We start from the raw sequence: 27,175 nt of genomic DNA on the forward strand, positions 1-27,175 counted from the left end.
TGCAGTTCTTATAACAAGCCATATTCAATATTTTCTTTATTTGTGTCTTTCAGGGTTAAAAAAATCAAGCCTAATAAAAATGCATTTTTTATATTAAAAATATTAGCATTTATCTAACTGGTCTCTTTGCTATCTGTAAACTTACAACTCTATAGTTTTTTTGAAGTTATGCCAAGCTAAAACACGAAGAAATTTGCAATTACAAAAGGGGTCAGAAGCCAAGATTCATATCTTATTTTCAAAACTTCCTCCTGCAAAACAGCACTTAAGAAATGTCCAAACACTGCCTCTTTATGTGATCTATTAAATATCATCTAAATAATAACCAAATCTACAGTTATTGAATTTAGGTCTGACAAGATAACAATTTAAGGAGATATGTTGCATCTTAATTCTAACTAGCAATGGTGTATTCCTCCATGTTGCTATGCTTACTGACATTTCCAAATGAGTCTTACAGCAAATCCATAACAGATTATTTTTCCCCTGTTCTTATATAAGCATCATCCTGAGTTACTTGTACCAAATTTATCCCTTGCAAGATGCCTTTTCCAAACATACACACTATGCCCCCCCTTTGGATTGCTTTATATTAAAAAAAAATTTTTTTAACTTTCTTTTAACAAAGCAAGCTGCAACACATTTCCAACATCAACATTCAAACTTTTCAACAGATTCTTCTGAAAGCCTAAAACATGAGTCATCTTTATTTCAATTCAGTTTTCTGAGTTGTAAAAAGCACAATAATGGTGAAATGCAAATATTTTTCTATTATATTTGAATTTTAAAAAACACCTTTCTTCTTTCAAAAAAAGTGTTTACATAGAAATATTGATTTCCTGACTTGCACTCATGCAAATTTCATTCAGAGCTAATTTGCATAGCCAAATTTGAAATTGTTTGAAGGAAAAACTTTCAACAGCAGCAGATCTAGAAGAACCTATTCAAGGATTCAAAAATCATCCTCTTAGGCTGTGAATGCTATCTACTGTTTAAGAATGGCAAAATCTTAAATGACAACAGAGAGGCTCAGTCGTTAGATAAGAAATTGCTCTTTGTCTGAAGTAACTCAAAAATCCTGGCATTCCCTTGAATTAAAGAGTCTGAGATTATGACTGCTCAGGTCAGTGAGGAGATTCTCAGTAGCACCCTTGAAGTTCAGATTGAACCTGTATTTTCAAGGTGTAAGTTAACACCATAGAAAGCATTCAGAATAACATAACTTATATTGTGCTTAGGTCCTATGGAGCTCACAATACTTGTATTGAAGTATCACCAGTAAGATCTCAACTCTTTACTCTTCAATTTTCTTGAGAAGACAACCAAGCCTGACAGTATTTTAATGCATGTGACATTTGAGTTCAGCAGAGAGAACTGACTCTCTACAGCATAACTGTTCTGTTTGTAACTTCATGGCATTATGTATTCACTAAACATTTTCCTTGCGTTACTAGTTTAGTCAAACCCGCGCTATTTAAATGGACGAAATTTAGTTACACAACATAAAAGACTACTGTATTCTCAAATGTGGCACTTCAATTTTCAGACCACACACAAGCAAACTGTTGGCTGTTACAATACTGAGAGAAGGTTAAGAGCCAGAGTATGCATAACCTTCATACATGAAAGCCACATTAACTGTCACTAAACATTTTAGAGCATCTCTGTTGACAAAGCTATTTTTCAGACTGGTTGAAAACCAGTCCCAATAATAAGTGATGTTGAGACAGTAACCAGCACTACAGCTGAAATGTCCAAATACACTAAGATTGAGGGGAACACAGACTACCTGTAAGACTCTTCTGCATCAATGCATACAGACTTTTTCAAAAGTAACTGCAAAAGTTTTTTCATGCTTATGTCCTGATACTCAAGTTCAAGCATCAAGTTAAACCTCTTTTGACTGTGTGCAGAGGACATTCATGCACTGAATTTCTAGTAATGTTTTTTGATACCTTGTAATAATTTCTAACTATGTGTTCGTTCCCTAAATTTTGAAGATATTCACAGTGTAATGCCAAGTGCACTAAAGCAGCTTTCTAGTCAAGAAAAAGAATTTAAGTACTTTGCCAGTTCCAATAAGAGGGATTGCAAATGGCATGTGAACCTACCACTGCGATGGAGAGCTGGAAGTCCTACTCACACTCAGAACTCCACTGCATCTGTTAAGACCACAGTATTTCATTAACCACAAGTAGCGTTTTTGGGCAACCTTGTCCTTATGTCTATAGAGAATGTTTTTCTCTTGTACTTGGAAAACATTTCCCACAAACCAAAGTCATTTCTATTTAAAGGAAAACCAGAATGTGGCAGATACACATTGCACCTAATTGCAGCAAGAGGACAGCTCAAACATTTGAATGTCATAAGTGGAATTTAGCATAAAGCAAATGATATGTGCTATGACTAAGCACCATTGTTTCTCAGGATGGTTTGTGTACTCCCATATCTTGCATCACAGGCAAAACTGGGCCTTAGTATAATCATCACTATATAATCAAGTTCTTCTGTGTACTACAATGGGACCTCTTCACTGCAAGCATCTCGTGGTTAAGACCAAGAACTCAAATACAGAAGAACCTAGTGACAAAGTACCCTAGAGTAGTTTCAGATCTCTGCAATGGAAGTCAGAAATCTAAGCAGATGTGAAAATACCCTGTGGTGCCTTCCTGGGTCACAAGATCCTTTTATGACTTAAAGAAAAATAATATAACCTGGGGGAATTATTGTGTAAGTTTGGTGAGGTTTGTGAGGTCAGGAGAAACCTGTCCCAAAACTCAATTAAATAGTCTTCTTCAGCAGGCTTTAAATGAGGCTTTAATTGCCCAGCAAAGTATAAATATAGCAAAGAAAAAGGCATAAAATTATAAAAGCTAGAAGTCTGAGTAACTATTAAATTGGTAAATATTTTCAGATCTCTATTAAAAGTTTACTACACAATAATTATAGACTATGCCTTTCCCAGACTTTCTAATAATAAACATTTACTTTGTGCAACCTGCTTCCTAGCAATATGTGGGAAAAATCCCAGTTCTCATGACAGAATTATTCACCATAATCAAGTCAGTTAAAACAGTTATTTGTAAAATCTGCTGCAAATATTTTAATTCATCTAGCAAACATTAGTTCAGCAACTTAAGACTAATTATTGCAGTTTTCCTTTAAATCTTCTTGCCCTATGTAAGCTGATATTTATCTCCAAAAAAACCCCAACATCCCAACTTCTAACAGAAGAGGCAAAAAGGCATGTAATCTAGTAAAAATTGGCAAACCGAAAAAGTTTATTTTGATGTGATTTTATTTTTGATTGCCATATGATGATGGTTCTGTGGTATATGCTGAAATAATTTTTCACACAAAATCCTGTCCACAGCAATTGAGCTAATAAAATAACAGACTCAGCAGACAAAAAACTTGAGGAATTAATGTTTCTTTTGCTAATAAAATTATGAGAAGGCCCCTATAATTTGCTGCCTATAATCTTAACACAGATGTGTCAGAAAATTAAAAATATAGAAATTATAGATCTTTATAGGAAAATGGTAACAGCTTTGTCTAGGATATTGAAAATTTAGGTGTGGATATAGCTTGGGCACCCGTGTAAACAAATTCATATTTATATCCTAAAATAGGTGACCAGCTGCAATCTGCAAGAACTTACAATAAGGCTAAGCAGGTTTGTCAAACACTGAAACATAGAGCTGAAAGCACAGTGCAATAATGAACAAGGACTTACAGTAACACAGGCAAGAGGTATGCTGTATTATTTCTAACACAGTTGCCAATCTGTGGTCTTAAGATATTCAAGCAAAGCTGGCTATTTATCTTCAGAATGTATTTATTAGATTATCACCATCTAATGGGATTTGACAGCACTGACAAGAGCTTATCTAGACTTACAAATGAAAAGATCTGAAAATTCCAGAATTCAAAGATAGTCCTTCCTCCCATTTACCATTTCTATGCTTTGTTGGTGTGCAAAAGTGATCTGAAACCTCAGGACAGATTTTAAAATTTGCCCATGTCTTAATACACTGCAGTCTTCAAATTTACACAGAGCTGCAGTTCTCCTGTTTTTTCTCAAGTGTCACTCATCTAATTTAGCACAACAGCTGAAAAATGATGTCAGATGTGTTACAGTTCAGTTTAAAAAACATCCTCTACCTGGTATCTCTGCAGTGATTGTCTTGCTGCTCCCTGAAACCTCTTCATCATCATCTGATGAGCTCGTGCTCGAGTCACACGTCAAGTCACTGTCACTGGTGCTGCTGTCCTGCAGCAGGTTGTACTTCTTGCGAGCAGCTGCCTCCCGCTTCTGTCTCAAGAGCCGGATTCTTTCTTTGTGCTTTTGACTTCGATGACCTTTTACCTTGGTAGCCCGACCATTCTGCTTATCACTAGACTGTCGGTTTTTCTTGGCAGCCATTATTGAAGTTTCACTTTCAGACCTAGATCTCCTGGATTTCCTCCCAACTGCAGCCCCAGACATCGCAGAAAGGTCTCCCTCTACAGCAGCTTCAGCTTGACAGGGCTCATTCTCTTCTGCGGAAGACAATGTGTCTGAGTCAGCCAAGTGGCCGCTGGAGGAAGGGGAAAGCATGCAGTGATTAGAACAGTCACTCTCATAAACTCGACCACCCATTGGCCTATCGCTCTCTGTAGATGCCAGCTGAGACTCTGAAGAGTCTCGCCTCAGTTCCATCAGTAAGCAAGGCATTGAAGAAAGCACTGCTGAGTCTGCTGCAGTGTGCATGTTGCCTTTCTGAGTTTGTGTCTCGAGTTCTATAGGTCCATGTTCATCAGGAGCAGTTTCTTGCTTTTCAGAAGTCTTTGGTGGAACTTCTGAATCAACAAGTTCTGCTTTTTCCACTGTCTCCATCTTCATTTCAGAACACCAAGGTCCTCCTGGTCTCAAAGCACAGAGCACATGGTCTGGAAGACTGGGTGAACTAGATAAGGTCTTCAGCAATACAGCAGCCTAAACAAGAACAGAAGAGGAAGAATAAGTTACCCAAATAACTCAGTCCTGCTCTTCACAGTATTACCTAAACAACACATTGCTTTCAGTTACAGACAGCATGTTCATAGAATCCTAGAATAGTTTGGGTTGGAAGGGACCTTCAAGGTCATCTCATTCCAAATCTCCTGCCATTGACAGGGACACCTTCCACTATACCAAGTTGCTCAAAGTCCCAACTTGGCCTCGAATACTTCCAGAGATGGGACATCCACAACTTCCTTGGGCAACCTGTTCCAAGTGCCTCACCACCCTCAGCCAAAACTTTCTTCCCAATATCTAATCTAAACCTGCCCTCTGTCAGTTTGAAGCCATTCCCCCTTGCTGAAATCCCTCTCCAGCTTTCTTGTAGCCCCTTTAGCTACTGGAAGATGCACTAAAGTCTCCCCAGAACCTTCTCTTCTCCAGGCTGAACAACCCTAACTCAGCCTGTCTTCATAGGAAAGTATCATTGTTTTTTTCATTTACTTTTTCCTAGTGAACTCATTGTGTTACATCAAACTATTCTTCCTTTTACACACCCGTGAAAGATGGTATTGGAGTCACATAAAATTTGATTATTCTAGTGAGGCGAATCACTACAGATCAGAAAACAAAAATATTTCCAAAGTCTAACTTTATAAAATTTAATATATCCTAAGCAACATATGCTAAACTTCTTTACCTAGAACTGGAAATATACTTTAATGCAGAATTGTAGTCCTTATGAACAATGCCAGCCTGAAATTCCTAGACTTGGCAGTCATCCACCTGGACAGACTAGAATATAGTTGTTTCCATATCTATGAGAAATCTACTTTTAGATGAACAGGATCTCAACTTTATAAATTATATTACAAAGTTTTAATCGAATTATGAAAACTTACAGAACCAATATGACATAGGAGAAATCCTGTCACTTTGCAGAGAAACTGAGCAGTTGCTGAAGATTACAGAGCCAGACTACAAACACCTTCCTTTTCCAATGGAACCACTCTGCCAGTAGACTTTATGTGCCAAATACTTATTTATAAAAAGTGCCATGAAGTGCTACTAAATTGTCAGAGACACAGAGTTTACAATATCTATAGGCATTGCCTTTAGAAGCATTAGCTATGTATAACAGATTTGCTCTCAGCAGAGAAGAACCACGGATGCCAGTGAGTCATGTAAAGACTTTTTAGGAGTACCCAAATGTTGGGGGTTGCATTGTTCCCTTTTCTTTCGGTGGAATTTCTCCCATTGTTATGCTAAGTAATTGTGGCTACACCTTAAAACGACAGATAATGTTCTCTCCTAGGGGGGTGGGTGGAGGGGGGGGGGGGGGGTTGCATTCTGCAGCTCAGGAAACGGGTTCTCGCCTTTGCTTAGAAGATACCTGTCTTTCAAACCAAGACAGATTTTGGCGCCCGGAACGTGGGACATTGCCTGAGGGCATTGAGAGAGGGCTAGAAAAAGGGATAACAGTTCTTGACTTACCGAAGCTTGTGGTAGATGACACCATGCTGTCCAGATTACACTAGATTGGCCTCCATGTGTTCACTGCTATATCTCTCCCATTTGCAAGCCCTTTTTTAAACACGAGTCTCATAATAAAGGTTACTGCAGCTATTATCCAGCTCATTTTGTGGGTTGATCAGTTGAGGAATTCATAGATTTTTAATTTTCTCTGGAAGATGACCACATAGATTCAGAGCTATCGCACTCTAAGTGTGTGTTTCTGGGGCTACTTCAATAATGGTATTTACTGTGAGGAAGTGGCAGCAGGTGAAATTTTCTCCCAACCCATTACACGGTTTTTGAAGTTCACCCCACCAGTCTTCAAGGGGTTCAAATCCGCTCTAAATGCTAACGACGTACTGTGGCTAGTGTTGCTGATATCCCTGTTAAACGTGTTCTAACATTCAGAGATAAGGGGAGACTGACTTGGATAACAGCCCTGACACCTACCCCAGGGATTAGTGATGCTGCCCCAGAGCCGGATCCAGTCCCAGAGACTAGAGATGTTACCCCAGAGCCTGACGCTGTTCCAGAGACTAGGGATATTAACCCAGGGTTTGACCCTGCCCCACAGCCCACCTCGGAAAGGAACCACCCAGAATGGGTGGGGGTGCTAGCAAAGGAGATACGTGAGATGGGCCAGATGCTGAAGGAGTACCTCTCCCCAGCTGGTGAGAAACCCTCCCCCTGCCTTAAAGAGGGAGACTCTGATGGTGCAGCAGTGGAACCCACAGACGTTACATCTGTCCAGGCTCCAGCTGAACTTCAAGGGTACTCAGCAGCAGCAGTTGCCCCTGTGGAAACTAGGAAGTCTAAGATGAAAACAAGGCACCTAGATAATAAGGGTCAGGAAGGGGGCCCCTCACAACCAGCAGGGGAGCCAGAAGTTGAGATCATCACTGAGTCCCTATCATACGAGAGTCTCCGTAACCTGGGAAAAGACATTGTACGACAGGGCCGTGAGCCTTTTACAACCTGGTTACTGAGGGTCTGGGACCTTATAGGTACAGGTGTGCAACTGGATGGTACTGAGGCAAGGAATTTGGGAGCCTTGACCCAGGACTCAGGTGTGGACCAAGTATTTCTAAGGCAGACAGGCCTCCTTTTCCTCTGGGAGCGACTTTTATAGAGTGTGAGAGAGAGGTTTGTCCACAGAGAGAGAATGCAAGAGTACCACCAGAGAACGCGTTGGAATACCCTTGAGGAAGGGATCCAACAGCTGAGAGAAGTGGCAGTACTGGAGGTGCTCTTTGGGAGGGATGGACAGCATGACAATGACCCTGACAAGGTCAGGTGCACAGGGCAGATGTTGTGGACTCTGGCAAACCTAGGCTCATCTCAATATATTACCTTTATTGCAATGATTAATGCTGATACCAACCAAGTGACAGTGGGTTCTGCTGCCAACAGGCTCAGAAATTTTGAGAGTATGATGGCTGGCCCAGGGCAGGCGCATGTCTCTGCTGTGGTTAAGGTACTCAAATAAGACTTTAAGGAGGAGATGAAGGAAATAAGGGAAGAGGTGAGGAAGATCAGTGCAGCACCAGTGCGAGTTATGAATCCCAAAATTAGAGCCCAACACCCCCCAGCTAGGGAGAGAGGGTACACCCCATGTGCTGACCTGTGGTATTTTCTACGTGACCACGGGGAAGACATGAGAAGGTGGGATGGGAAACCCACTTCTGTCCTGGCAGCACGGGTGCGCCAACTCAGGGATGGGAATACTAACAGAGGGAACTCCACTAAAGTGAAGGCAGCCTCAGCCTCCCATGACCAAGGAGCAGGGTATTACAGAAGGGAGGATGAGCTGTCAGATCCCCTTGAAGGAACCTCCAGTATGTATGTCCAGGAGAGAAATAATAACCAGGGCTAGAGGGGCCCTGCCTCTAGCCAGGGAGAGGCATGGGAAAACTGGATCTTTTGGACGGTGTGGATCTGATGGCCTGGCATATCAGAGCCACAGGAACACAGAGCATTGGTTGACACTGGTTCACAGTGTACATTAATACCATCGGGACATATGAGGGAGGAACCTGATTCCATTTCCAGGGTTACGGGGGGATCTCGGGAATTGACTTTGCTGGAGGCTGAGGTGAGCCTGACTGGGAAAGAGTGGCAGAAACATCCAATTGTGACTGGCCCAGAGGCACCATCTATCCTAGGCATAGACTTCCTCAGGAAAGGCTATTACAAAGACCCAAAGGGACTCAGGTGGGCTTTTGGAATAGCTGCTGTGGCAGCAGAGGGCATTAAGCAGTTGAACACCCTGCCTGGGCTATCAGAAAACCCATCTGCAGTGGGACTCCTCAGGGTGGAAGAGCAACAAGTGCCAATTGCTACCTCAACAGTGCACCGCCGGCAGTACCGGACAAATCGAGATGCCGTGATCCCCATCCACAAGATGATCCCTGAGCTGGAGAGCCAAGGAGTGGTCATCAAAACCCACCCACCCTTCAACAGCCCCATCAGGCCTGTGTGTAAATGTTGGGGGTTGAATGCTTCCCTTTTCTTTCTGTGGAATTTCTCCCATTGTTATGCTAAGTAATTGTGGCTACACCTTAAAACGACAGATAATGTCCTCGTAGGGGGGTGGCTGGAGGGGGAGGGGGGGGGAACCGGAAAAGGAATGGTGGGACGGGGGTCTGGAGTGGGAGACTCTCTCTCGCTTGGCTCATGGAGGGGGAGGACAGCCGGGGCTCCGCTCTGGCATCTCCCCTGCCATCCCAGCACTGAGATCCACGCTCCCTGCCGTCGGACATCGCTCTGCTGCTCTCCCATCTCACCCTACTATCTCCGGACACCCTGCTGAGCACCACAACCGACACCGTGACGGGGGAGTCACTTTCCCATCCCTTCTCACCCCTGGGCCACTACCATCACTCCAGCCCCTCTTCAACTGCGCGGGACCTGCCCTGCCCCCACAGCACCGGTAACTGAGCGCAGGGATACGGCCTGCCGCCAAAAGGGACTGTAGCGGAGCTATACTGTTCGGTTCTGTTACCAATTTTTATCGCTGTTGTTGTTTTTCATCCTTGTTAGATATCAATAAAGAACTCTTACCCTTATCCCCACATCTCCTGCCTGAAGGCTTTTGATTTGGACCCAAAATAATTAAAAGGGAGGGGGTTGCATTCCGCATCTCAGGAAGGGGGCTCTTGCCTTTCCTTAGAACATACCTGTCTTTCAAACCAAGACAGTAAATCTGAAGGCGAATGGAGATTAACCATGGACTATCGTGCATTGAATGAAACGACTCCACCACTGAGCAATGCTGTGCTGGACATGCTAGAACTCCAGTACGAGCTAGAGTCCAAGGCAGCCAAGTGGCACGCCACCATTGACATGGCCAATGCATCTTTCTCCATTCCTCTGGCAGTAGAGTGCAGGCCTCAGTTTGCTTTCACCTGGAGGGGTGTGCAGTACACGTGGAATCAACTGCCCCAGGGGTGGAAACACAGCCCCACCATCTGTCATGGACTGATCCAGGCTACACTGGAGAAGGGTGGAGCTCCAGAACATCTGCAGTACATTGATGACATCACTGAGGGGGGGGACACGACAATGGAGGTATTGCAGAAAGGAGAAAAGATCATTCAGATTCTGCTGGGAGCTGGCTTCGCCATTAAAAAGAGCAAAGACAAAGGGCCTGCCCAAGAGATCCAGTTCCTGGGAATAAAGTGGCAAGATGGACGGTGCCAGATTCCCAGTGAGGTCATCAATAAGATCACTGCAATGTCTCCACCAACCAGCAAGAAGGAAACACAAGCCTTCCTAGGTGCCATAGGCTTTTGGAGAATGCACATTCCTGAGTACAGCCAGATTGTGAGGCCTCTTTACCTGGTCACCCACAAGAACAACGATTTCCACTGGGGCCCTGAGCAGCAGCAAGCCTTTGCCCAGATCAAGCAGGAGATTGCTCACATGGTAGCCCTTGGCCCAGTCAGGACTGGACCAGATGTGAAGAACGTGCTCTACTCTGCAGCCGGGAACCATGGTCTGTCCTGGAGCCTGTGGCAGAAGGTGCCTGGTGAGACGCGAGGTCGACCACTGGGATTCTGGAGTCAAAGCTACAGAAGGGTCTGAGGCCAACTATACTCCAATAGCGAAGGAGATCTTGGCCGCCTATGAAGGGGTTCAAGCTGCCTCAGAGGTGGTTGGCACAGAAACACAACTCCTCCTGGCACCCTGACTGCCAGTGCTGGGGTGGATGTTTAAAGGAAAGGTTCCCTCAACCCACAATGCCACTGATGCCACATGGAGCAAATGGATTACCCTCATCAGACAACGTGCCCGTATTGGAAACTCGAATCACCCTGGGATTTTTGAGATAATTACCAACTGGCCAGAAGGTGAAAACTTTGGTCTTGCCAATGAAGAGGAACAGGAAGAAGTGACCAGGGCCTAAGAAACCCCACTATACAACCAACTGCCAGCAGATGAAACACGCAATGCTCTTTTCACTGCTGGTTCCTGCCGTATCGTGGGGATGAACCGGAAGTGGAAAGGAGCTGTATGGAGCCCCACACGACAGGTTGCACAAACTACCGAAGGAGAAGGAGGATCAAGTCAATTTTCTGAACTCAAAGCTGTTCAGCTGACCCTGGACATTGCTGAAAGAGAGAAGTGGCCAAAAGTCTACCTTAACCTGGCTGGAAAGGTGGAAAAAGGCTAACTGGCAACGTAGGGAAAAAAACCAATCTGGGCTGCCGATGAATAAAAAAACATTGCCACCCTGATAGAGAAGCTGCCTGTGAAAGTCCTTCACGTACATGCCCACGTCCCCAAGAGTCGGGCTAATGAGGAACACCGACACAATGAGCAGGTAGATCAGGCGGCACAGAGAGAGGTGTCACAGAAAGACTTAGATTGGCAACACAAGGGAGAGTTGTTCCTGGCTCAATGGGTCCATGATGCCTCAGGTCATCAGGGCCGAGACGCTACCTATAAGTGGGCACAAGACCGAGGGGTGGATCTAACCATGGACAGTATTTCTCATGTTATCCAAGACTATGAGACGTGTACTGCTATCAAGCAAGCCAAGCGGGTGAAGTCCCTTTGGTATGGGGGGCAATAGTCCAAATATAAGTATGGGGAGGCCTGCCAGATTGATTACATCACACTGCCTGAAACACGCCAGGGCAAGCGCTATGTACTGACCATGGTGGAAGCCATCACTGGATGATTGGAGACCTGCCCTGTTCCTCACGCCACTGCTCGGAACACCATCTTGGGCCTGGAAAAACAAATTCTTTGGAGGCATGGTACCCCTGAGAGAATTGAGTCAGACAATGGGACTCATTTCAAGAACAGCCTTATAAACACCTGGGCTAGAGAACACGGCATTGAGTGGGTGTACCATATCCCCTACCACGCACCAGCTGCAAGGAAAGTTGAACGGTGCAATGGCCTGCTTAAAACCACCTTGAAGGCACTGGGTGGGGGCACTTTCATGAACTGGGAGATTAATCTACCAAAGGCCACATGGTTAGTGAACACCCGAGGTTCCACTAACCAAGCAGGCCCTGCCCAATCTGAGGCCTTGGGAATATCAGATGGAGATAAGGTTCCAGTGGTACACGAGAGGTATGCTAGGAAAAACTGTTTGGGTGAATCCTGCCTCCAGCAAAGACAATCCCATCCGGGGAGTTGTATTCGCTCAAGGACTGGGCTGCACCTGGTGGGTGATGCAAAAGAATGGAGAGACCCGATGCATACCCCAAGGAGACCTTGTTTTAGGGTGAAATACCTATAGTACTGTGCCTATGTCTCTAACTGTATGTATGTATATATAATGTAACGGTTTAATTTGATATAGCTTATTAGTATGGGAAAAATTCAGGGGTGGATATTGTTGGGGGTTGAATTGTTCCCTTTTCTTTCTGTGGAATTTCTCCCGTGGTTATGCTAAGTAGTTGTGGCTACACCTTAGGAACTATAAATGTTCTCTCGCAAGGGGGTGGGTGGAGGAAGGTGGGGAGACCGGAAAAGTAAAGGTGGGAGAGGGGTCTCGGTGGCCTGGGACACTCTCGCTTGGCTCGTGGAGTGGGAGGACAGCCCGGGCTCCGATCTGGCATCTTCCCTGCCATCCCAGCGCCGAGATCCACGCTCCCTGCCGTTGGACATTGCTCTGCTGCTCTCCCACCTCATCCTACTACCTCCGGACACTCTGCTGAGCACCACGACAAAAACCATGAGGGAGGAGTTGCTTCACCATCCCTCTCACCCCTGGGTCGCTGCTGCCATCACTACAGCCCTCTTCAACTGCGTGGGACCTGCCCTGCCCACAGCACCAGTAACTTAGCGTAGGGAGAGACGGCTTTGGCCAAAGGGACTGGAACTTAGCTATACTGTTCTGTTTTGTTGTCAGTTTTTATAGCTGTTGTTATTTCTGCTATTTTGCCTTGTTAGATATCAGTAAAGAACTGTTATTCCTATCCCCATATCTCCTGCCTGAAGGCCTCTGATTTGAAACTAAAATAATTAAAAGGGAGGGGGTTGCACTCTGCATCCCAGGAAAGGGGTTCTCGCATTTCCTTAGAAGATACCTGTCTTGCAAACCGAGACACCAATACACCATTCAAGTGGTCCTTGAGTGTCTCCCATACAAGTCCTGGTTATATGAGACCCTACAGACTGACCTAATTTTTCTCAAGTCTGCCAGGAAAACAGCATCAAATAGTATGAGTTGCAAGCAAGAAACAGCAACCACCCACACCAGTATCCTACATTTTACATCAAGTTATAATTTAATAAATTTCATTGCTTCAGTGCAAATACAAAAAACAAGCTGTTTATCTGATTGATAACTTGTATGTTATCAACCCAAGAGTACCTGAAGCATCTTCAGGAAAATTTTTAGAGATCAATAGTTATCATTTTACCTTCATTGGTCACACTTTGCCTTCCATCTAAATTTTCACTTGTAATTCAACATATCTTTCAACAGATCTTTCATTCAACATTGTATTCAACAGATCTTTCATTCAACACATTTGCTTACAGATGAATGGTATGGAACAAATAATTTATGGGTTTAGAAGTATAGAAACGATAAATTTACAGCACTTTTAAAAAGTGTAGATGAGAAAAAGCAGTAGTAATATTTAATCTACTGCTTTTAAAATATATATTTCTGCAGACAAGGGCAATTAATATTTGAAGAGCCCGAGAAAGCATGGATGGCTCAGAAAGGTTTTTCAGTACCCTGACAATCCATCAGATTCCTGATCCATCCCAAGCTTCCTGTATGTTTGTAATTGCATGCTGTTTCCCTCCCTCCATCTGCAGCACAATATGAGGCTACTTCCCTGGTTCTAAAAGGTGCCATGAAAAGCTCAGTGTTGTCCTGCCCACCCTAATCCACTTTGAAACTTCATTTTTAAAGAATATTAAAAGAGAGCTTATGCTTCCTTTGGGCTAATGAATGAAAGAAATGATGTATGGTACAAGGGAATTATGAAAATACTTATGGGAGAGAAACACCAGTGTTAAGGAAAGAAAGGCTAGTTAATCTCAGACAACACAAGAAAGATAAGTTCAGGTCTGCTAAATGAGGGGAAAAAAACCCCCACATACTGCAAAACATTTTACTTCAAAAAAAAAAACAAACAGAGGAATAAAATACATACTGTAAAATACAGGAACATACATATAAAGAAAAAATGTTTGTGAATACTGAGTAAAACTCTCTTGAAAGCAACTTAAAAGAAGAATTTTCAGAGATAGTAATTTAACGTAGGAACCAATTTATTTCCAAGGCCACAGCACAGCATCAACAAACCTTAATGAGTACACATGTTCTGAGACATAAGTGTATCCCTATACTGTAATGAAATCATTATTTCTATCTATTTCACCTACAAATCTTCATTATCAAATAATTCTTCTATTGCATAGGTAAGTAAAACACAGATTTGATGACTGAATGACTAATCAAGAGTTATACAGTGGGATTTGTATTGCACCTGCTAGAGCAACTCCCAGCTTTTCTAAGAATTTTAAAATGTACATGCAAGGAAAAATTTGGTTGCTCAAACACATATCAAAAGAGTACTAGTCTGGCCAAAAGAAATATATTTAAATATTCATACTAATAACTGCAGAACAGCTTCTGCACTATTCAGCCTTTTAGCCCAGAGAACAAAGAACAGAGCTTCACAAGAAGCTAAAGGGCTGACAAAGTGAACTAGAGACTTTTCACAAATATCCTACTTGGAAATATCATCTACATAGCAGCTTCCAAAGGGACTATAAGAACACCTGTACTTGCTTTTCCATCTCTCTAGTCTATCAGCTAGAAAAAAATGTTTTATCTATATGTTGCCACCTTGCTAACAGTCTAATTACAATGTTTTTATAAGATTTTTTTCATTATTAAGTAGGAACTTTAACTACTCAAACCATGCTGCTTTGATCCCTCATACAGTGATCAGTTAATTATATTTTCAGTGAGATGGCAGTACAGGGACCAGTAATTTCACAACACTATATCTGGTCAACATCAACCTGTATTTCTGTGTGCATGGAAAAAAATACTTGCTCTGGTGAGGTTTGTACTCTCCAGGTCCCTTGAGCTGGCTATTTAGACATCAAAAATTTGAGTATTAGTATGTAAATAAAATAGAACTTTGTCTTTATCTCAGTGGGAAAAAGTCTACTGTGACTCAGAGATTGATGCAAGGAAGAACATAGTTCAGGGGAAAAAATCTATTCCAAGAAAATCCTTGTCTCAAAGAAAGAAAAACTAATGTCCTTATTTAGTTCTACTTGAGAAATTTATAAATCAGAGAAAGGAATAGACTATACTGAAAAATTCACATTCCTTTCTTGCCACTCACTTTTCTAGTAACAGTACTAGAAAAAGTAATCTTGAGGTGATGCTAGAGAAAGACCAGTTTTTTACTTAAATGAGAACACAGCACTGAAAAATGTTGTGATGCTTACTGACACAGATGGATACTTAATCAGACATTGCTTAGAAATGTCATTCTCCTTTCATTGATGCACAGATACTGCACTTATTTGAAAAGACAATTCTGTAAAAGCTTCTGTGCAAGATTTTTCCAACAGAAATTATTTTATTTTCCAGCCACACATAGAACACACCAGTATGCAGAAGCCATTAAACATCTAACTGTACTCCTATCTAGGAAATATTTTTAAATTGTGGACTCATTTGTAAAGTCATATGATTTTTACACTATAAAACCTTCACTTCACTGAAGAAATCCAGAAGGATTTTGAAGGTCAGATTAGCAGACAGTCCAGCCTCTCTCGTTGCCACTAACAGGGATGGGCTTTATTCCCTAGTCTTTTACTACCCTAATTGTCACTGCCCAGCTATAGTGCCTCCTTTGTACCAGAACTGGCTCATCCTTTCGTGGGTAGATTCATTTCAATAAGACAACAGAAAACAAAAAAAGAAAATAAGTGCAATTTTCTGTCAGAGATGGCAGAAAGCAGGGAAATGAGGGCAAGAACAAACCATCCATTTAGAAAAAAATCCACATCTGATAAAGTACCTGCTGTTTGGTCTCATCACACCTTAAACTCACAGGTTCCGACTAGACACAGGAGAGAGTACTGAGTGTTTCTTTCATAGCACTGTTTGCTCTGAGACTTTTGAAGATAAAAATTATTACAAAACCAAAAAAATAAATTCAAACAGAGGTGTTAGTAGCTTCTTAAAGTACAACTATATGTAATATATACTACTGCACAAAGAGTTATATAGAAAATGGCATGCATGCCCTTTTCTATCAATAATTGGCCACTCATACATACTTCATAACATTTTTGTTTGGTTTGCTCTCAATAAATGTTCTTTTTAATTGTATTTCCTACAATGTCAGAAGGAAATTAGTTTCATCCAAACAAATTATAAGGCCTGTGTTAAAGGACAAGCTGCTGACTGAGCATTCTCACACTATTCATGGAGTCACACACACACCACCTGAGACTAACTGCTGGGCTCAGAGTCCCTTTGCAGTGGGAGGCTTCAGTGGGCCCTTTTGACTCCTTGCTCTCACACACATACACACACACTCACTCTTGGGCACACTTCCTCCTTCTTTGGGCTCAACCTTAGGCTTCCTGTAGAAGAGTCTCAGGCATTTGATTTATTAAAAATAACTTAATAGAGTGGCACAGCAGCAGGTCAGCTTGAGCTGTGTGTCTCCGTAGAGAGACCCAGAATAAAGAGATCCCTGGAGCAATTATACCTTTATGACTTGTACCTGCCCCTCATGTGTTCTTGACACACCTCTTGGTCCAATGGTAATTTTTGGTCTGGGATCTTTTAACACTTTATTGGGTTCTTTTTCTGTGTCCTTGCAGAAAGGTCATTAACTGTTCAAATCTTGTAGAGTTGCAGCTTCTGCTGACTGTTAGTCTCCTGATCTTCTGGCACATCTGCTTACCTGTAGATCATAGGAAACTAAAAAAGCCCTAGACTAAGGATAAACGTTACTTAGCAATGACTAAAACATCAGTGTGTTATCAATATTCTTCTCATACTAAAGACAAAACACAGCACTGTACCAGATATTAGGAAAATTACTAAGAAAATTAACTCCATTCCAGCTGAAAACATGTCTAGGCCTAAGTTCACAGCTTGCAGCTGAAGGCGTCAGCAAATACAGCTACTCATGCTGAACAAGTAAAGCTAAGCAAATAACATGCTAAATCACACGGCATTATAGCTCTATGTAAGTTATTCTACTTAAAATCTATTCATTTAAGCTGGTGTAGACAACTAATATCTCTCAACAACCTGAAATACTTAATAAAAACCAAGGCTGTCGAGATTGCTATGGGTTTAGGTCTTCAAAGAAGCAAGAGCAGTTACTGGTTGCTGTAAAGTTGTTTATTTGTAGAGGCACATCAGTCTCAAAGACAGAGTCCCAAGTGTTAAAGTCCATGCTAAAAGCTTTGGCATAGAGTCCTGATTAGAAGCAGAAGCAGTTATCTGGTGCAAAGTCCCGAGAAAAGGCAGAAGTTGTAGCAGCAGCTCCTATCTCCTTCCGGGCAGTGATGATAATGAAGGTGGAAGAAGAGAGAGGGAGAGAACAAGCTCTACCCAATACATGGATTTTTATTTGTTAATTACCTGTGGAGGGAGCAGGGCCCCTTGCAAGGCCTCCCTGGAGAGCTATTCCCTAGATAAGAATTGCTTAGTCATGGTGACTGGGCTAAGAGACCCTTCTCCTGCCTCAGGACCCCACTTTATCTCCTTGTAAAACTACTGGTCATATTTCCTCAGCCCCAAATGATTAGTCCCTCTGTCAAGCCATACCTTCCCTATAAAAACCCCTGCTTCTACCCAGTTCAGTGGAATGTAGCTGTCACTGGACCCTTTGCAGAAGCAGACAATAAAGAAGTCTGTGGAAGTGCCACACAGTGCTTCCCATCTCTTCTCCCTGCATCGGCCAAGGTACCTTGCAAGCTGAGCTGAAATCACTAAGAGCTGAAATCACTAAAAGGGCTGATCTCCTGAAGCCCAGGCCTTGCTTGCATTGGTACCTTGTGGCTGAGACTGCCTAGGACTTGGGGAAAGGTTGTTCCTTGTGGGACTTCGCTATCCGGAACGTCTGTGGCAGCCAGGGTCCGATTGACCCCCGGCACCAGCTGCTACAATTACCCAATGAGCTAAAAACACAAACCTAACACATTCCTTCTAAACCTATTAGAATTCTAGTTCTATTGTACGAAAGTGGTGTTAATCCTTATGCATAACTTGCACATAAAGCCTATCTATTCACTCAGTTCTATCTGTTCTATCTCAAAAATGTAAGCAATATTCTTACTATGTTTTCATTATGTCTGGAGCTAAGTTTCTGAACTCTCAGCAAAGCTTGCTCTTTATGCTAGATTCTACGGCTTTTGCTCTTTTAAGGCACTTAAAGCATATTCTTACTTACTTGAAACTTCTACTTCATATCTATGCAACTTAATAATATTTCTACTTACTTAAAACTAAAGCTTACAACTTTATTTCATGTCTGTGTGGCTTAATATTCTTTAATTTCTCTAAAGGTTTTAATTCTATTCCTGCATTCTGATCTCTCTCTCTGAGGAACTCAGAGGCCCCTGCTCTACACACTCCTACACAAGGCAACATAAACTTAATTGAACATTGTCATTTTAGGTGTTACTGAACTGATTAATAATAAAAAATGCCTAGCTTATATGATGAAAACTAGCTCTTTTTCTCAGCTTATTACCAACATATTTCTTCATAACCAGAGTCCAAAAGACCACTTATTTTCCCTGCTTAAAACTGTATCACCTTCCTATGCCCGGTCTACCAACTGTTTACATGAAAAAAGCACACAATCTGGGTAATGAAGAATTGATTGTAACACACAAGTCCACTTCATAGAATCTTCTCAAATCGCCTTCCTGTCCATTAAAAGCAACACACATAATTCAATGAACTCACCAGTGACATTCTTGTACAAATAACGCATACAGATATTGTAGAATCACAGAATGGTTTGGGTTGGAAAGGACCTCTTGGGGGTTGAATTGTTCCCTTTTCTTTGTGTGGAATTTTTCCCACTGTTATGGTAAGTATTTGTGGCTACACCTTAGTAGCAATAGTTTTCTCTTGCAGGGGGGTGGGGGATAGGGGGAGACCGGAAAAGGAAAGGTGGCACAGGGGCCTGGGCTCGCTCTCTCATGGAGTTGAAGGAAGACAGCCAGGGCTCCTACCTAGCATCTTCCCTGCTATCCCAACGCCGGGAGCCATGTTCCCTGCTGTTGGACATCGCTCTGCTGCCTTCCCACTTCATCCTACGACCTCCAGGCACTCTGCCGGGCACCACGATCGACACCGTGAGGAGGGAGTCGCCCCTCCATCCCTCTCACACCTGGGCCGCCGCCATCACTCCAGCCCTCTTTGACTGCACAGGACCTGCCCTGCCCCCATCACCGGTAACTGAGTGCAGAGAGAGAGGGCCTGTGGCCAAAAGGGACTGGAACTGAGCTATACTGTTCTGTTTTGCTGTCAATTTTTATAGCTGTTGTTGTTTCTGTGGTTTGCCTTGTTAGATATATTAGTAAAGCACTGTTATTCCTATCCCCATATCTTCTGCCTGAAAGCCTCAGATTGGAAACTAGAGGAATTAGAAGGGAAAGGATTGCACTCTCCATCTCAGAAAAAGGGGTTCTTGCCTTTCCTTAGCAAATACCTGTCTTTCAAACCAAGACAGATTTTGGCACCTGGAAGGTGGGGCAATGCCTGAAGGCATTGAGAGAGGGGTAGAAAAAGGAATAACAGTTCTTGAGTTACCGAAGCTTGTGGTAGATGACACCATGCTGTCCAGATTACCCTAGATTGGCCTCCACGTGTTCACTGCTATATCTCTCCCATTTGCAAGCCCTTTTTTAAACACGAGTCTCATAATAAAGGTTACTGCAGCTATTATCCAGCTCATTTTGTGGGTTGATCAGTTGAGGAATTCATAGATTTTTAATTTTCTCTGGAAGATGGCCACATGGATTCAGAGCTATCGCACTCTAAGTGTGTGTTTTTGGGGCTACTTCAATAATGGTACTTACTGTGAGGAAGTGACAGCAGGCAAAATTTTCTCCTAACCCATCACATAGTTTTTTAAGTCCACCCGACCATTCGTCAAGGGGTTCAAATCCGCTCTAAATGCTAATGACATTATAGTGTGGCTGGTGTTGCTGATATCCCTGTTAAACCTGTTCTATCTAACATTCAGAGATAAGGGGAGATTGACTTGGATAACAACTCTGATACCTACCCCAGGAAATAGCCATGCTGCCCCAGAGCCTGACCCTGCCCCAGAGACTAGGGATATTACCCCAGAGCCTGACCCTGCCTCACAGCCCACCTCAGAAAGAAACCACCCAGAGTCGGTGGGGGTTCTAGTGAAGGAGATACGTGAGATGAGCCAGATGCTGAAGGAGTACCTTTCCCCAGCTGGTGAGAAACCCTCCCCCTGCCTTAAAGAGGGAGACTCTGATGGTACAGCAGTGGGACCCACAGACATTACATCTGTCCAGGCTCCAGCTGAACTTCAAGGGTACTCATAGCCAGCAGCAGTTGCCCCTGTGGAAACTAGGAAGTCTAAGATGAAAACAAGGCAGCTAGATAATAATGGTCAGGAAGGGGGCCCCTTTACCACCAGCAGGGGAGCCAGAAGTTGAAATCATCACTGAGTCGCTCTCATATGAGAGTCTCCGTAACCTGGGAAAAGACATTGTACGACGGGGCCGTGAGCCTTTTACAACCTGGTTACTGAGGGTCTGGGACCTTATAGGTACAGGTGTGCAACTGGATGGTACTGAGGCAAGGAATTTGGGAGCCTTGACCCAGGACTCAGGTGTGGACCAAGTATTTCTAAGGCAGACAGGCCTCCTTTTCCTCTGGGAGCGACTTTTATAGAGTGTGAGAGAGAGGTTTGTCCACAGAGAGAGAATGCAAGAGTACCACCAGAGAACGCGTTGGAATACCCTTGAGGAAGGGATCCAACAGCTGAGAGAAGTGGCAGTACTGGAGGTGCTCTTTGGGAGGGATGGACAGCATGACAATGACCCTGACAAGGTCAGGTGCACAGGGCAGATGTTGTGGACTCTGGCAAACCTAGGCTCATCTCAATATATTACCTTTATTGCAATGATTAATGCTGATACCAACCAAGTGACAGTGGGTTCTGCTGCCAACAGGCTCAGAAATTTTGAGAGTATGATGGCTGGCCCAGGGCAGGCGCATGTCTCTGCTGTGGTTAAGGTACTCAAATAAGACTTTAAGGAGGAGATGAAGGAAATAAGGGAAGAGGTGAGGAAGATCAGTGCAGCACCAGTGCGAGTTATGAATCCCAAAATTAGAGCCCAACACCCCCCAGCTAGGAAGAGAGGGTACACCCCAAGAGCTGACCTGTGGTTCTTTCTGCATGAGCACGGGGAAGACATGAGAAGGTGGGATGGGAAACCCACTTCTGTCCTGGCAGCACAGGTGCGCCAACTCAGGGACGGAAACACTAACCAAAGGAGCTCCAATAAAGTGAAGGTAGCCTCAGGCTCCCACGACCAAGGTGCAGGGTATTACAGAAGGGAGGATGATCTGTCAGATCCCCTTGAAGGAACCTCCACTATGTATGCCCAGGAGAGAAATAATAACCAGGGCTAGAGGGGGCCTGCCTCTAGCCAGGGAGAGGCATGGGAAAACTGGATCTTTTGGACGATGTGGATCTGATGGCCTGGAACATCAGAGCCACAGAAACACAGAACATTGGTCGACACTGGTTCACAGTGTACATTAATACCATCGGGACATGTGGGAGAAGAACCTGTTTCAATTGGCAGGGTTATGGAGGGATCTCAGGAATTGACTTTGCTTAAGGCTGAGGTGAGCCTGACTGGGAAAGAGTGGCAGAAACATCCAATTGTGACTGGCCCAGAGGCACCATCTATCCTAGGCATAGACTTCCTCAGGAAAGGCTATTACAAAGACCCAAAGGGACTCAGGTGGGCTTTTGGAATAGCTGCTGTGGCGTCAGAGGGCATTAAGCAGTTGAACACCCTGCCTGAGCTATCAGAAAACCCATCTGCAGAGGGACTCCTGAAGGCGGAAGAGGAACAGGTACCAATTGCTACCTAGATAGTATACCGCGGGCAGTACCAGATGAATCGAGATGCTGTGATCCCCATCCACACGATGATCTGTGAGCTGGAGAGCCAAGGGGTGGTCAGTAAGGCCTACTCACCCTTCAACAGCCCCATCTGGCCTGTCTGTAAAGCTGAAGGGAAATGGAGATTGACAGTGGACTATCGTGCCTTGAATAAAACGACTCCATCATTAAGTGCTGCTGTGCCGGACATGCTGGAATGCCAGTACGACCTAGAGTCCAAGGCACAAAACTGATACGCCACCACTGACATGGCCAATGCATTTTTCTCCATTCCTCTGGCAGTAGAGTGCAGGCCTCAGTTTGCTTTCACCTGGAGGGGTGTGCAATACACATGGAACCGACTGCCCCAGGGGTGGAAACACAGCCCCACCATCTGTCATGGACTGATCCAGGCTACACTGGAGAAGGGTGGAGCTCCAGAACATCTGCAGTACATTGATGACATCACTGAGGGGGGGGACACGACAATGGAGGTATTGCAGAAAGGAGAAAAGATCATTCAGATTCTGCTGGGAGCTGGCTTCGCCATTAAAAAGAGCAAAGACAAAGGGCCTGCCCAAGAGATCCAGTTCCTGGGAATAAAGTGGCAAGATGGACGGTGCCAGATTCCCAGTGAGGTCATCAATAAGATCACTGCAATGTCTCCACCAACCAGCAAGAAGGAAACACAAGCCTTCCTAGGTGCCATAGGCTTTTGGAGAATGCACATTCCTGAGTACAGCCAGATTGTGAGGCCTCTTTACCTGGTCACCCACAAGAACAACGATTTCCACTGGGGCCCTGAGCAGCAGCAAGCCTTTGCCCAGATCAAGCAGGAGATTGCTCACACGGTAGCCCTTGGCCCAGTCAGGACTGGACCAGATGTGAAGAACGTGCTCTACTCTGCAGCCGGGAACCATGGTCTGTCCTGGAGCCTGTGGCAGAAGGTGCCTGGTGAGACGCGAGGTCGACCACTGGGATTCTGGAGTCAAAGCTACAGAAGGGTCCGAGGCCAACTATACTCCAATAGCGAAGGAGATCTTGGCCGCCTATGAAGGGGTTCAAGCTGCCTCAGAGGTGGTTGGCACAGAAACACAACTCCTCCTGGCACCCTGACTGCCAGTGCTGGGGTGGATGTTTAAAGGAAAGGTTCCCTCAACCCACAATGCCACTGACGCCACATGGAGCAAATGGATTGCCCTCATCACACAACTCGCTCGTATTGGAAACCTGAATCATCCTGGGATTTTTGAGATAATTACCAACTGGCCGGAAGGGGAAGACTTTGGCCTTGCCGACGAAGAGGAACAGGAAGAAGTGACCAGGGCCTAAGAAACCCCACTATACAACCAACTGCCAGCAGATGAAACACGCAATGCTCTTTTCACTGCTGGTTCCTGCCGTATCGTGGGGATGAACCGGAAGTGGAAAGCAGCCGTATGGAGCCCCACACGACAGGTTGCACAAACTACCGAAGGAGAAGGAGGATCGAGTCAACTTGCTGAACTAAAAGCTGTTCAGCTGGCCCTGGACATTGCTGAAAGAGAGAAGTGGCCAAAACTCTACCTTTACACTGGCTGGAAAGGTGGAAAAAGGCTAACTGGCAACGTAGGGGAAAACCAATCTGGGCTGCCAATGAATGGAAAGACATTGCCACTCAGGTAGAGAAGCTGCCTGTAAAAGTCCGTCACGTAGATGCCCATACCCCCAAGAGTTGGGCTAATGAGGAACACCGACACAATGAGCAGGTAGATCAGGCGGCACAGAGAGAGGTGTCACAGAAAGACTTAGATTGGCAACACAAGGGAGAGTTGTTCCTGGCTCAATGGGTCCATGATGCCTCAGGTCATCAGGGCAGAGACGCTACCTATAAGTGGGCACAAGACCGAGGGGTGGATCTAACCATGGACAGTATTTCTCAAGTTATCCATGACTGTGAGACATGTGCTGCCATCAAGCAAGCCAAGCGGGTGAAGTCCCTTTGGTATGGGGGGCAATGGTCCAAATATAAGTATGGGGAGGCCTGCCAGATTGACTACATCACACTGCCTGAAACACGCCAAGGCAAGCACTACGTGCTGACCATGGTGGAAGCCACCACTGGATGGTTGGAGACCTACCCTGTGCCTCATGCCACTGCTCGGAACACCATCTTGGGCCTTGAAAAACAAATCCTGGGGAGGCATGCTACCCCTGAGAGAATTGAGTCAGACAATGGGACTCATTTCAAGAACAGCCTTATAAACACCTGGGCTAGAGAACACGGCATTGAGTGGGTGTACCATATCCCCTACCACGCACCTGCTGCAGGGAAAGTTGAACGGTGCAATAGACTGCTTAAAACCACCTTGAAGGCACTGGGTGGGGGCACTTTCATGAACTGGGAGATTAATCTACCAAAGGCCACATGGTTAGTGAACACCCGAGGTTCCACTAACCAAGCAGGCCCTGCCCAATCTGAGGCCTTGGGAATATCAGATGGAGATAAGGTTCCAGTGGTACACGAGAGGTATGCTAGGAAAAAGCATTTGGGTGAACTCTGCCTCCAGCAAAGACAATCCCATCTGGGGAGTTGTATTCACTCAAGGACCAGGTTGAACTTGGTGAGTGATCCAAAAGGATGCAGAGACCCGATGCATACCCAAGGAGACCTTGTTTTAGGGTGAAATACCTATGGTACTGTGCCTATAGCTGTAACTGCGTATATGTATATAATGTAATGGTTTTAATTTGACATAGCATATTAGTATGGGAAAAATTCAGAGGTGGATAATGTTGGCGGTTGAATTGTTCCCTTTTCTTTGTGTGGAATTTTTCCCACTGTTATGGTAAGTATTTGTGGCTACACCTTAGTAGCAATAGTTTTCTCTCGCAGGGGGGTGGGGTATAGGGGGAGACCAGAAAAGGAAAGGTGGGACAGGGGCCTGGGCTCGCTCTCTCATGGAGTTGAAGGAAGACAGCCAGGGCTCCTACCTAGCATCTTCCCTGCTATCCCAACGCCGGGAGCCATGTTCCCTGCTGTTGGACATCGCTCTGCTGCCTTCCCACTTCATCCTACGATCTTCAGGCACTCTGCCAAGCACCACAATCGACACCGTGAGGAGGGAGTTGCTCCTCCATTCCTCTCACACCTGGGCCGCCGCCATCACTCCAGCCCTCTTTGACTGCACGGGACCTGCCCTGCCCCCATCACCGGTAACTGAGTGCAGAGAGAGAGGGCCTGTGGCCAAAAGGGACTGGAACTGAGCTATACTGTTCTGTTTTGCTGTCAATTTTTATAGCTGTTGTTGTTTCTGCGGTTTGCCTTGTTAGATATATTAGTAAAGAACTGTTATTCCTATCCCCATATCTTCTGCCTGAAAGCCTCTGATTTGAAACTATAATAATTAGAATGAAGAGGATTGCACTCTCCATCTCAGAAAAAGGGGTACTTGACTTTCCTTAGCAAATACCTGTCTTTCAAACCAAGACAGGACCTTAAAGCTTATCTTATTCCAACCCCTTTGTGATTCACCGGGACACCTTGGACTAGACCAGGTTGATCCAAGCCCCATCCAACCTGGCCTTGAACACTTCCAGGGACAGGGCAGCCACAACTTTTCTGGGAAACCTGTTTCAGGGTCTCACCACCATCACAGAAAGGAATTTCTCCCTAATAACTAATCTAAATCTCTCCTCTTTCAGTTTAAAGCCATCACCCTATGCCAAACAGCAAAATGTCTAAATAACTTAAAACTAATAAATACAATTAATTAGACCTCTATCAGGAAAAACTAATCTCCATCCAAACAAATGTAGAAATATAAACACTCTCTGGATCTCTCAAATGCTGTCTTTTGGACTTGTTCATATTCTCCCCAAGATAGCATACATTCTTTTTTATTTTCTCATAAGTGTCATGTGGAGAGGCTTACAGTTGGCCGGTGAGCCAGAGAGGGTTAATGAATAAAGGTTATTTCTGAAAGGTATTCTATCAAGGCCGTTGGCCTGGAGACCAAGAAGAGAAGAATGAGATAAAGAAAAGAAAACCTCCAGCTGGGAAAAGTATTTTTAGAAAAGTTTTCTGGAAAACAGAGGCATAGATAGCTTTACACCAACCAACGTTATGTTGATCTCTTGTAACCAATGAACAAAGTGTAAACTTTGTAGAGTGTATAAAAGACAGTTAGCTGTTGCAATAAATGGAATATTAGCCTTCTGAAATGTAGTGTTTCTATTTGTATGTCACGCCTGCCTCTACAGCGACAGTGTCACACGTATACCCATGCACTTAGAACAACAGAAGTGTGATCAACACTCATTTAACTGAACTCAAGACAGTTGACCCAGCTCTGTGTGAATGTGTGTGCATAATGCTCTAGAGCAGATTTTTCATAACACTAAGATATCCCCACAGGGATACTGTGTAATTTAGATAGCGGTCCTTTGAAAATTCTGCCCTAAAGCTGACTCACTGGCATACAATTCTACCTAAGGCATATCTCTGGGAGTGGAGCTGGCTCTTTATCAGATGATTCATAAATCAGGCCTGCTAGCAATCCTAAAGAATAGGATCCTTTGGAACAACATAGTAAAAAAATTGCAGAGTAAAACAAAAGAAGAAAATATTAAACTAATGCTATGTTTCAATTGGTTTTGCATAAATAAACGAAGGTTCAAAATAGGCTGCTCCTACCAAGTGCTCAACAGGGTGCATATACAAATTATCCAAGATGAATAAAAATTACAAGTATATGTGTTAAAACAAAGCTTTGCACAGCATGCTTTACAACCTTGAAAAGAAACATTTTTCACTGTAAATAAGAGGCGATACTTTACATTTAAATACAGGTTTTTGCATTGCAATGCTTAATGCACGTATTCTGTTCAAATGAAACATAACTACCAGCTATGGGTTAGTTTATAAGTCTGCACACAGGCTTTCAGAAAAATTCGCCCATTCACCAGCTGCACTGGAATCTCATAATGGAAAAAAAGAATTAAAATCACAGTCCTAGTAAAAATAAATTCATCAACACACAGATAAAAGCACAGAAGGTTG

General features: G+C 44.0%; 1 protein-coding gene across 6 annotated transcripts in view; it reads right to left on the reverse strand.

Annotated features, from left to right (window-relative positions):
- Positions 1 to 27,175, reverse strand: part of LOC148220207 (protein ARK2N-like) — a 72,501-nt gene that overhangs the window by 34,847 nt on the left and 10,479 nt on the right. For all 6 annotated transcript variants that reach the window (XM_088155436.1, XM_088155435.1, XM_088155433.1 and 3 more), the window contains exon 2: positions 4,165 to 4,978. In XM_088155436.1, coding sequence (XP_088011562.1) covers positions 4,165 to 4,885 — 721 coding nt within the window. In that variant the 5' untranslated portion in view covers positions 4,886 to 4,978. The remainder of the gene's footprint in view (positions 1 to 4,164; positions 4,979 to 27,175) is intronic.

The sequence above is a fragment of the Sturnus vulgaris genome, chromosome W (assembly GCF_052056855.1).
Source record: "Sturnus vulgaris isolate bStuVul1 chromosome W, bStuVul1.hap1, whole genome shotgun sequence".
NCBI classification, from domain to species: Eukaryota; Metazoa; Chordata; class Aves; order Passeriformes; family Sturnidae; genus Sturnus; species Sturnus vulgaris.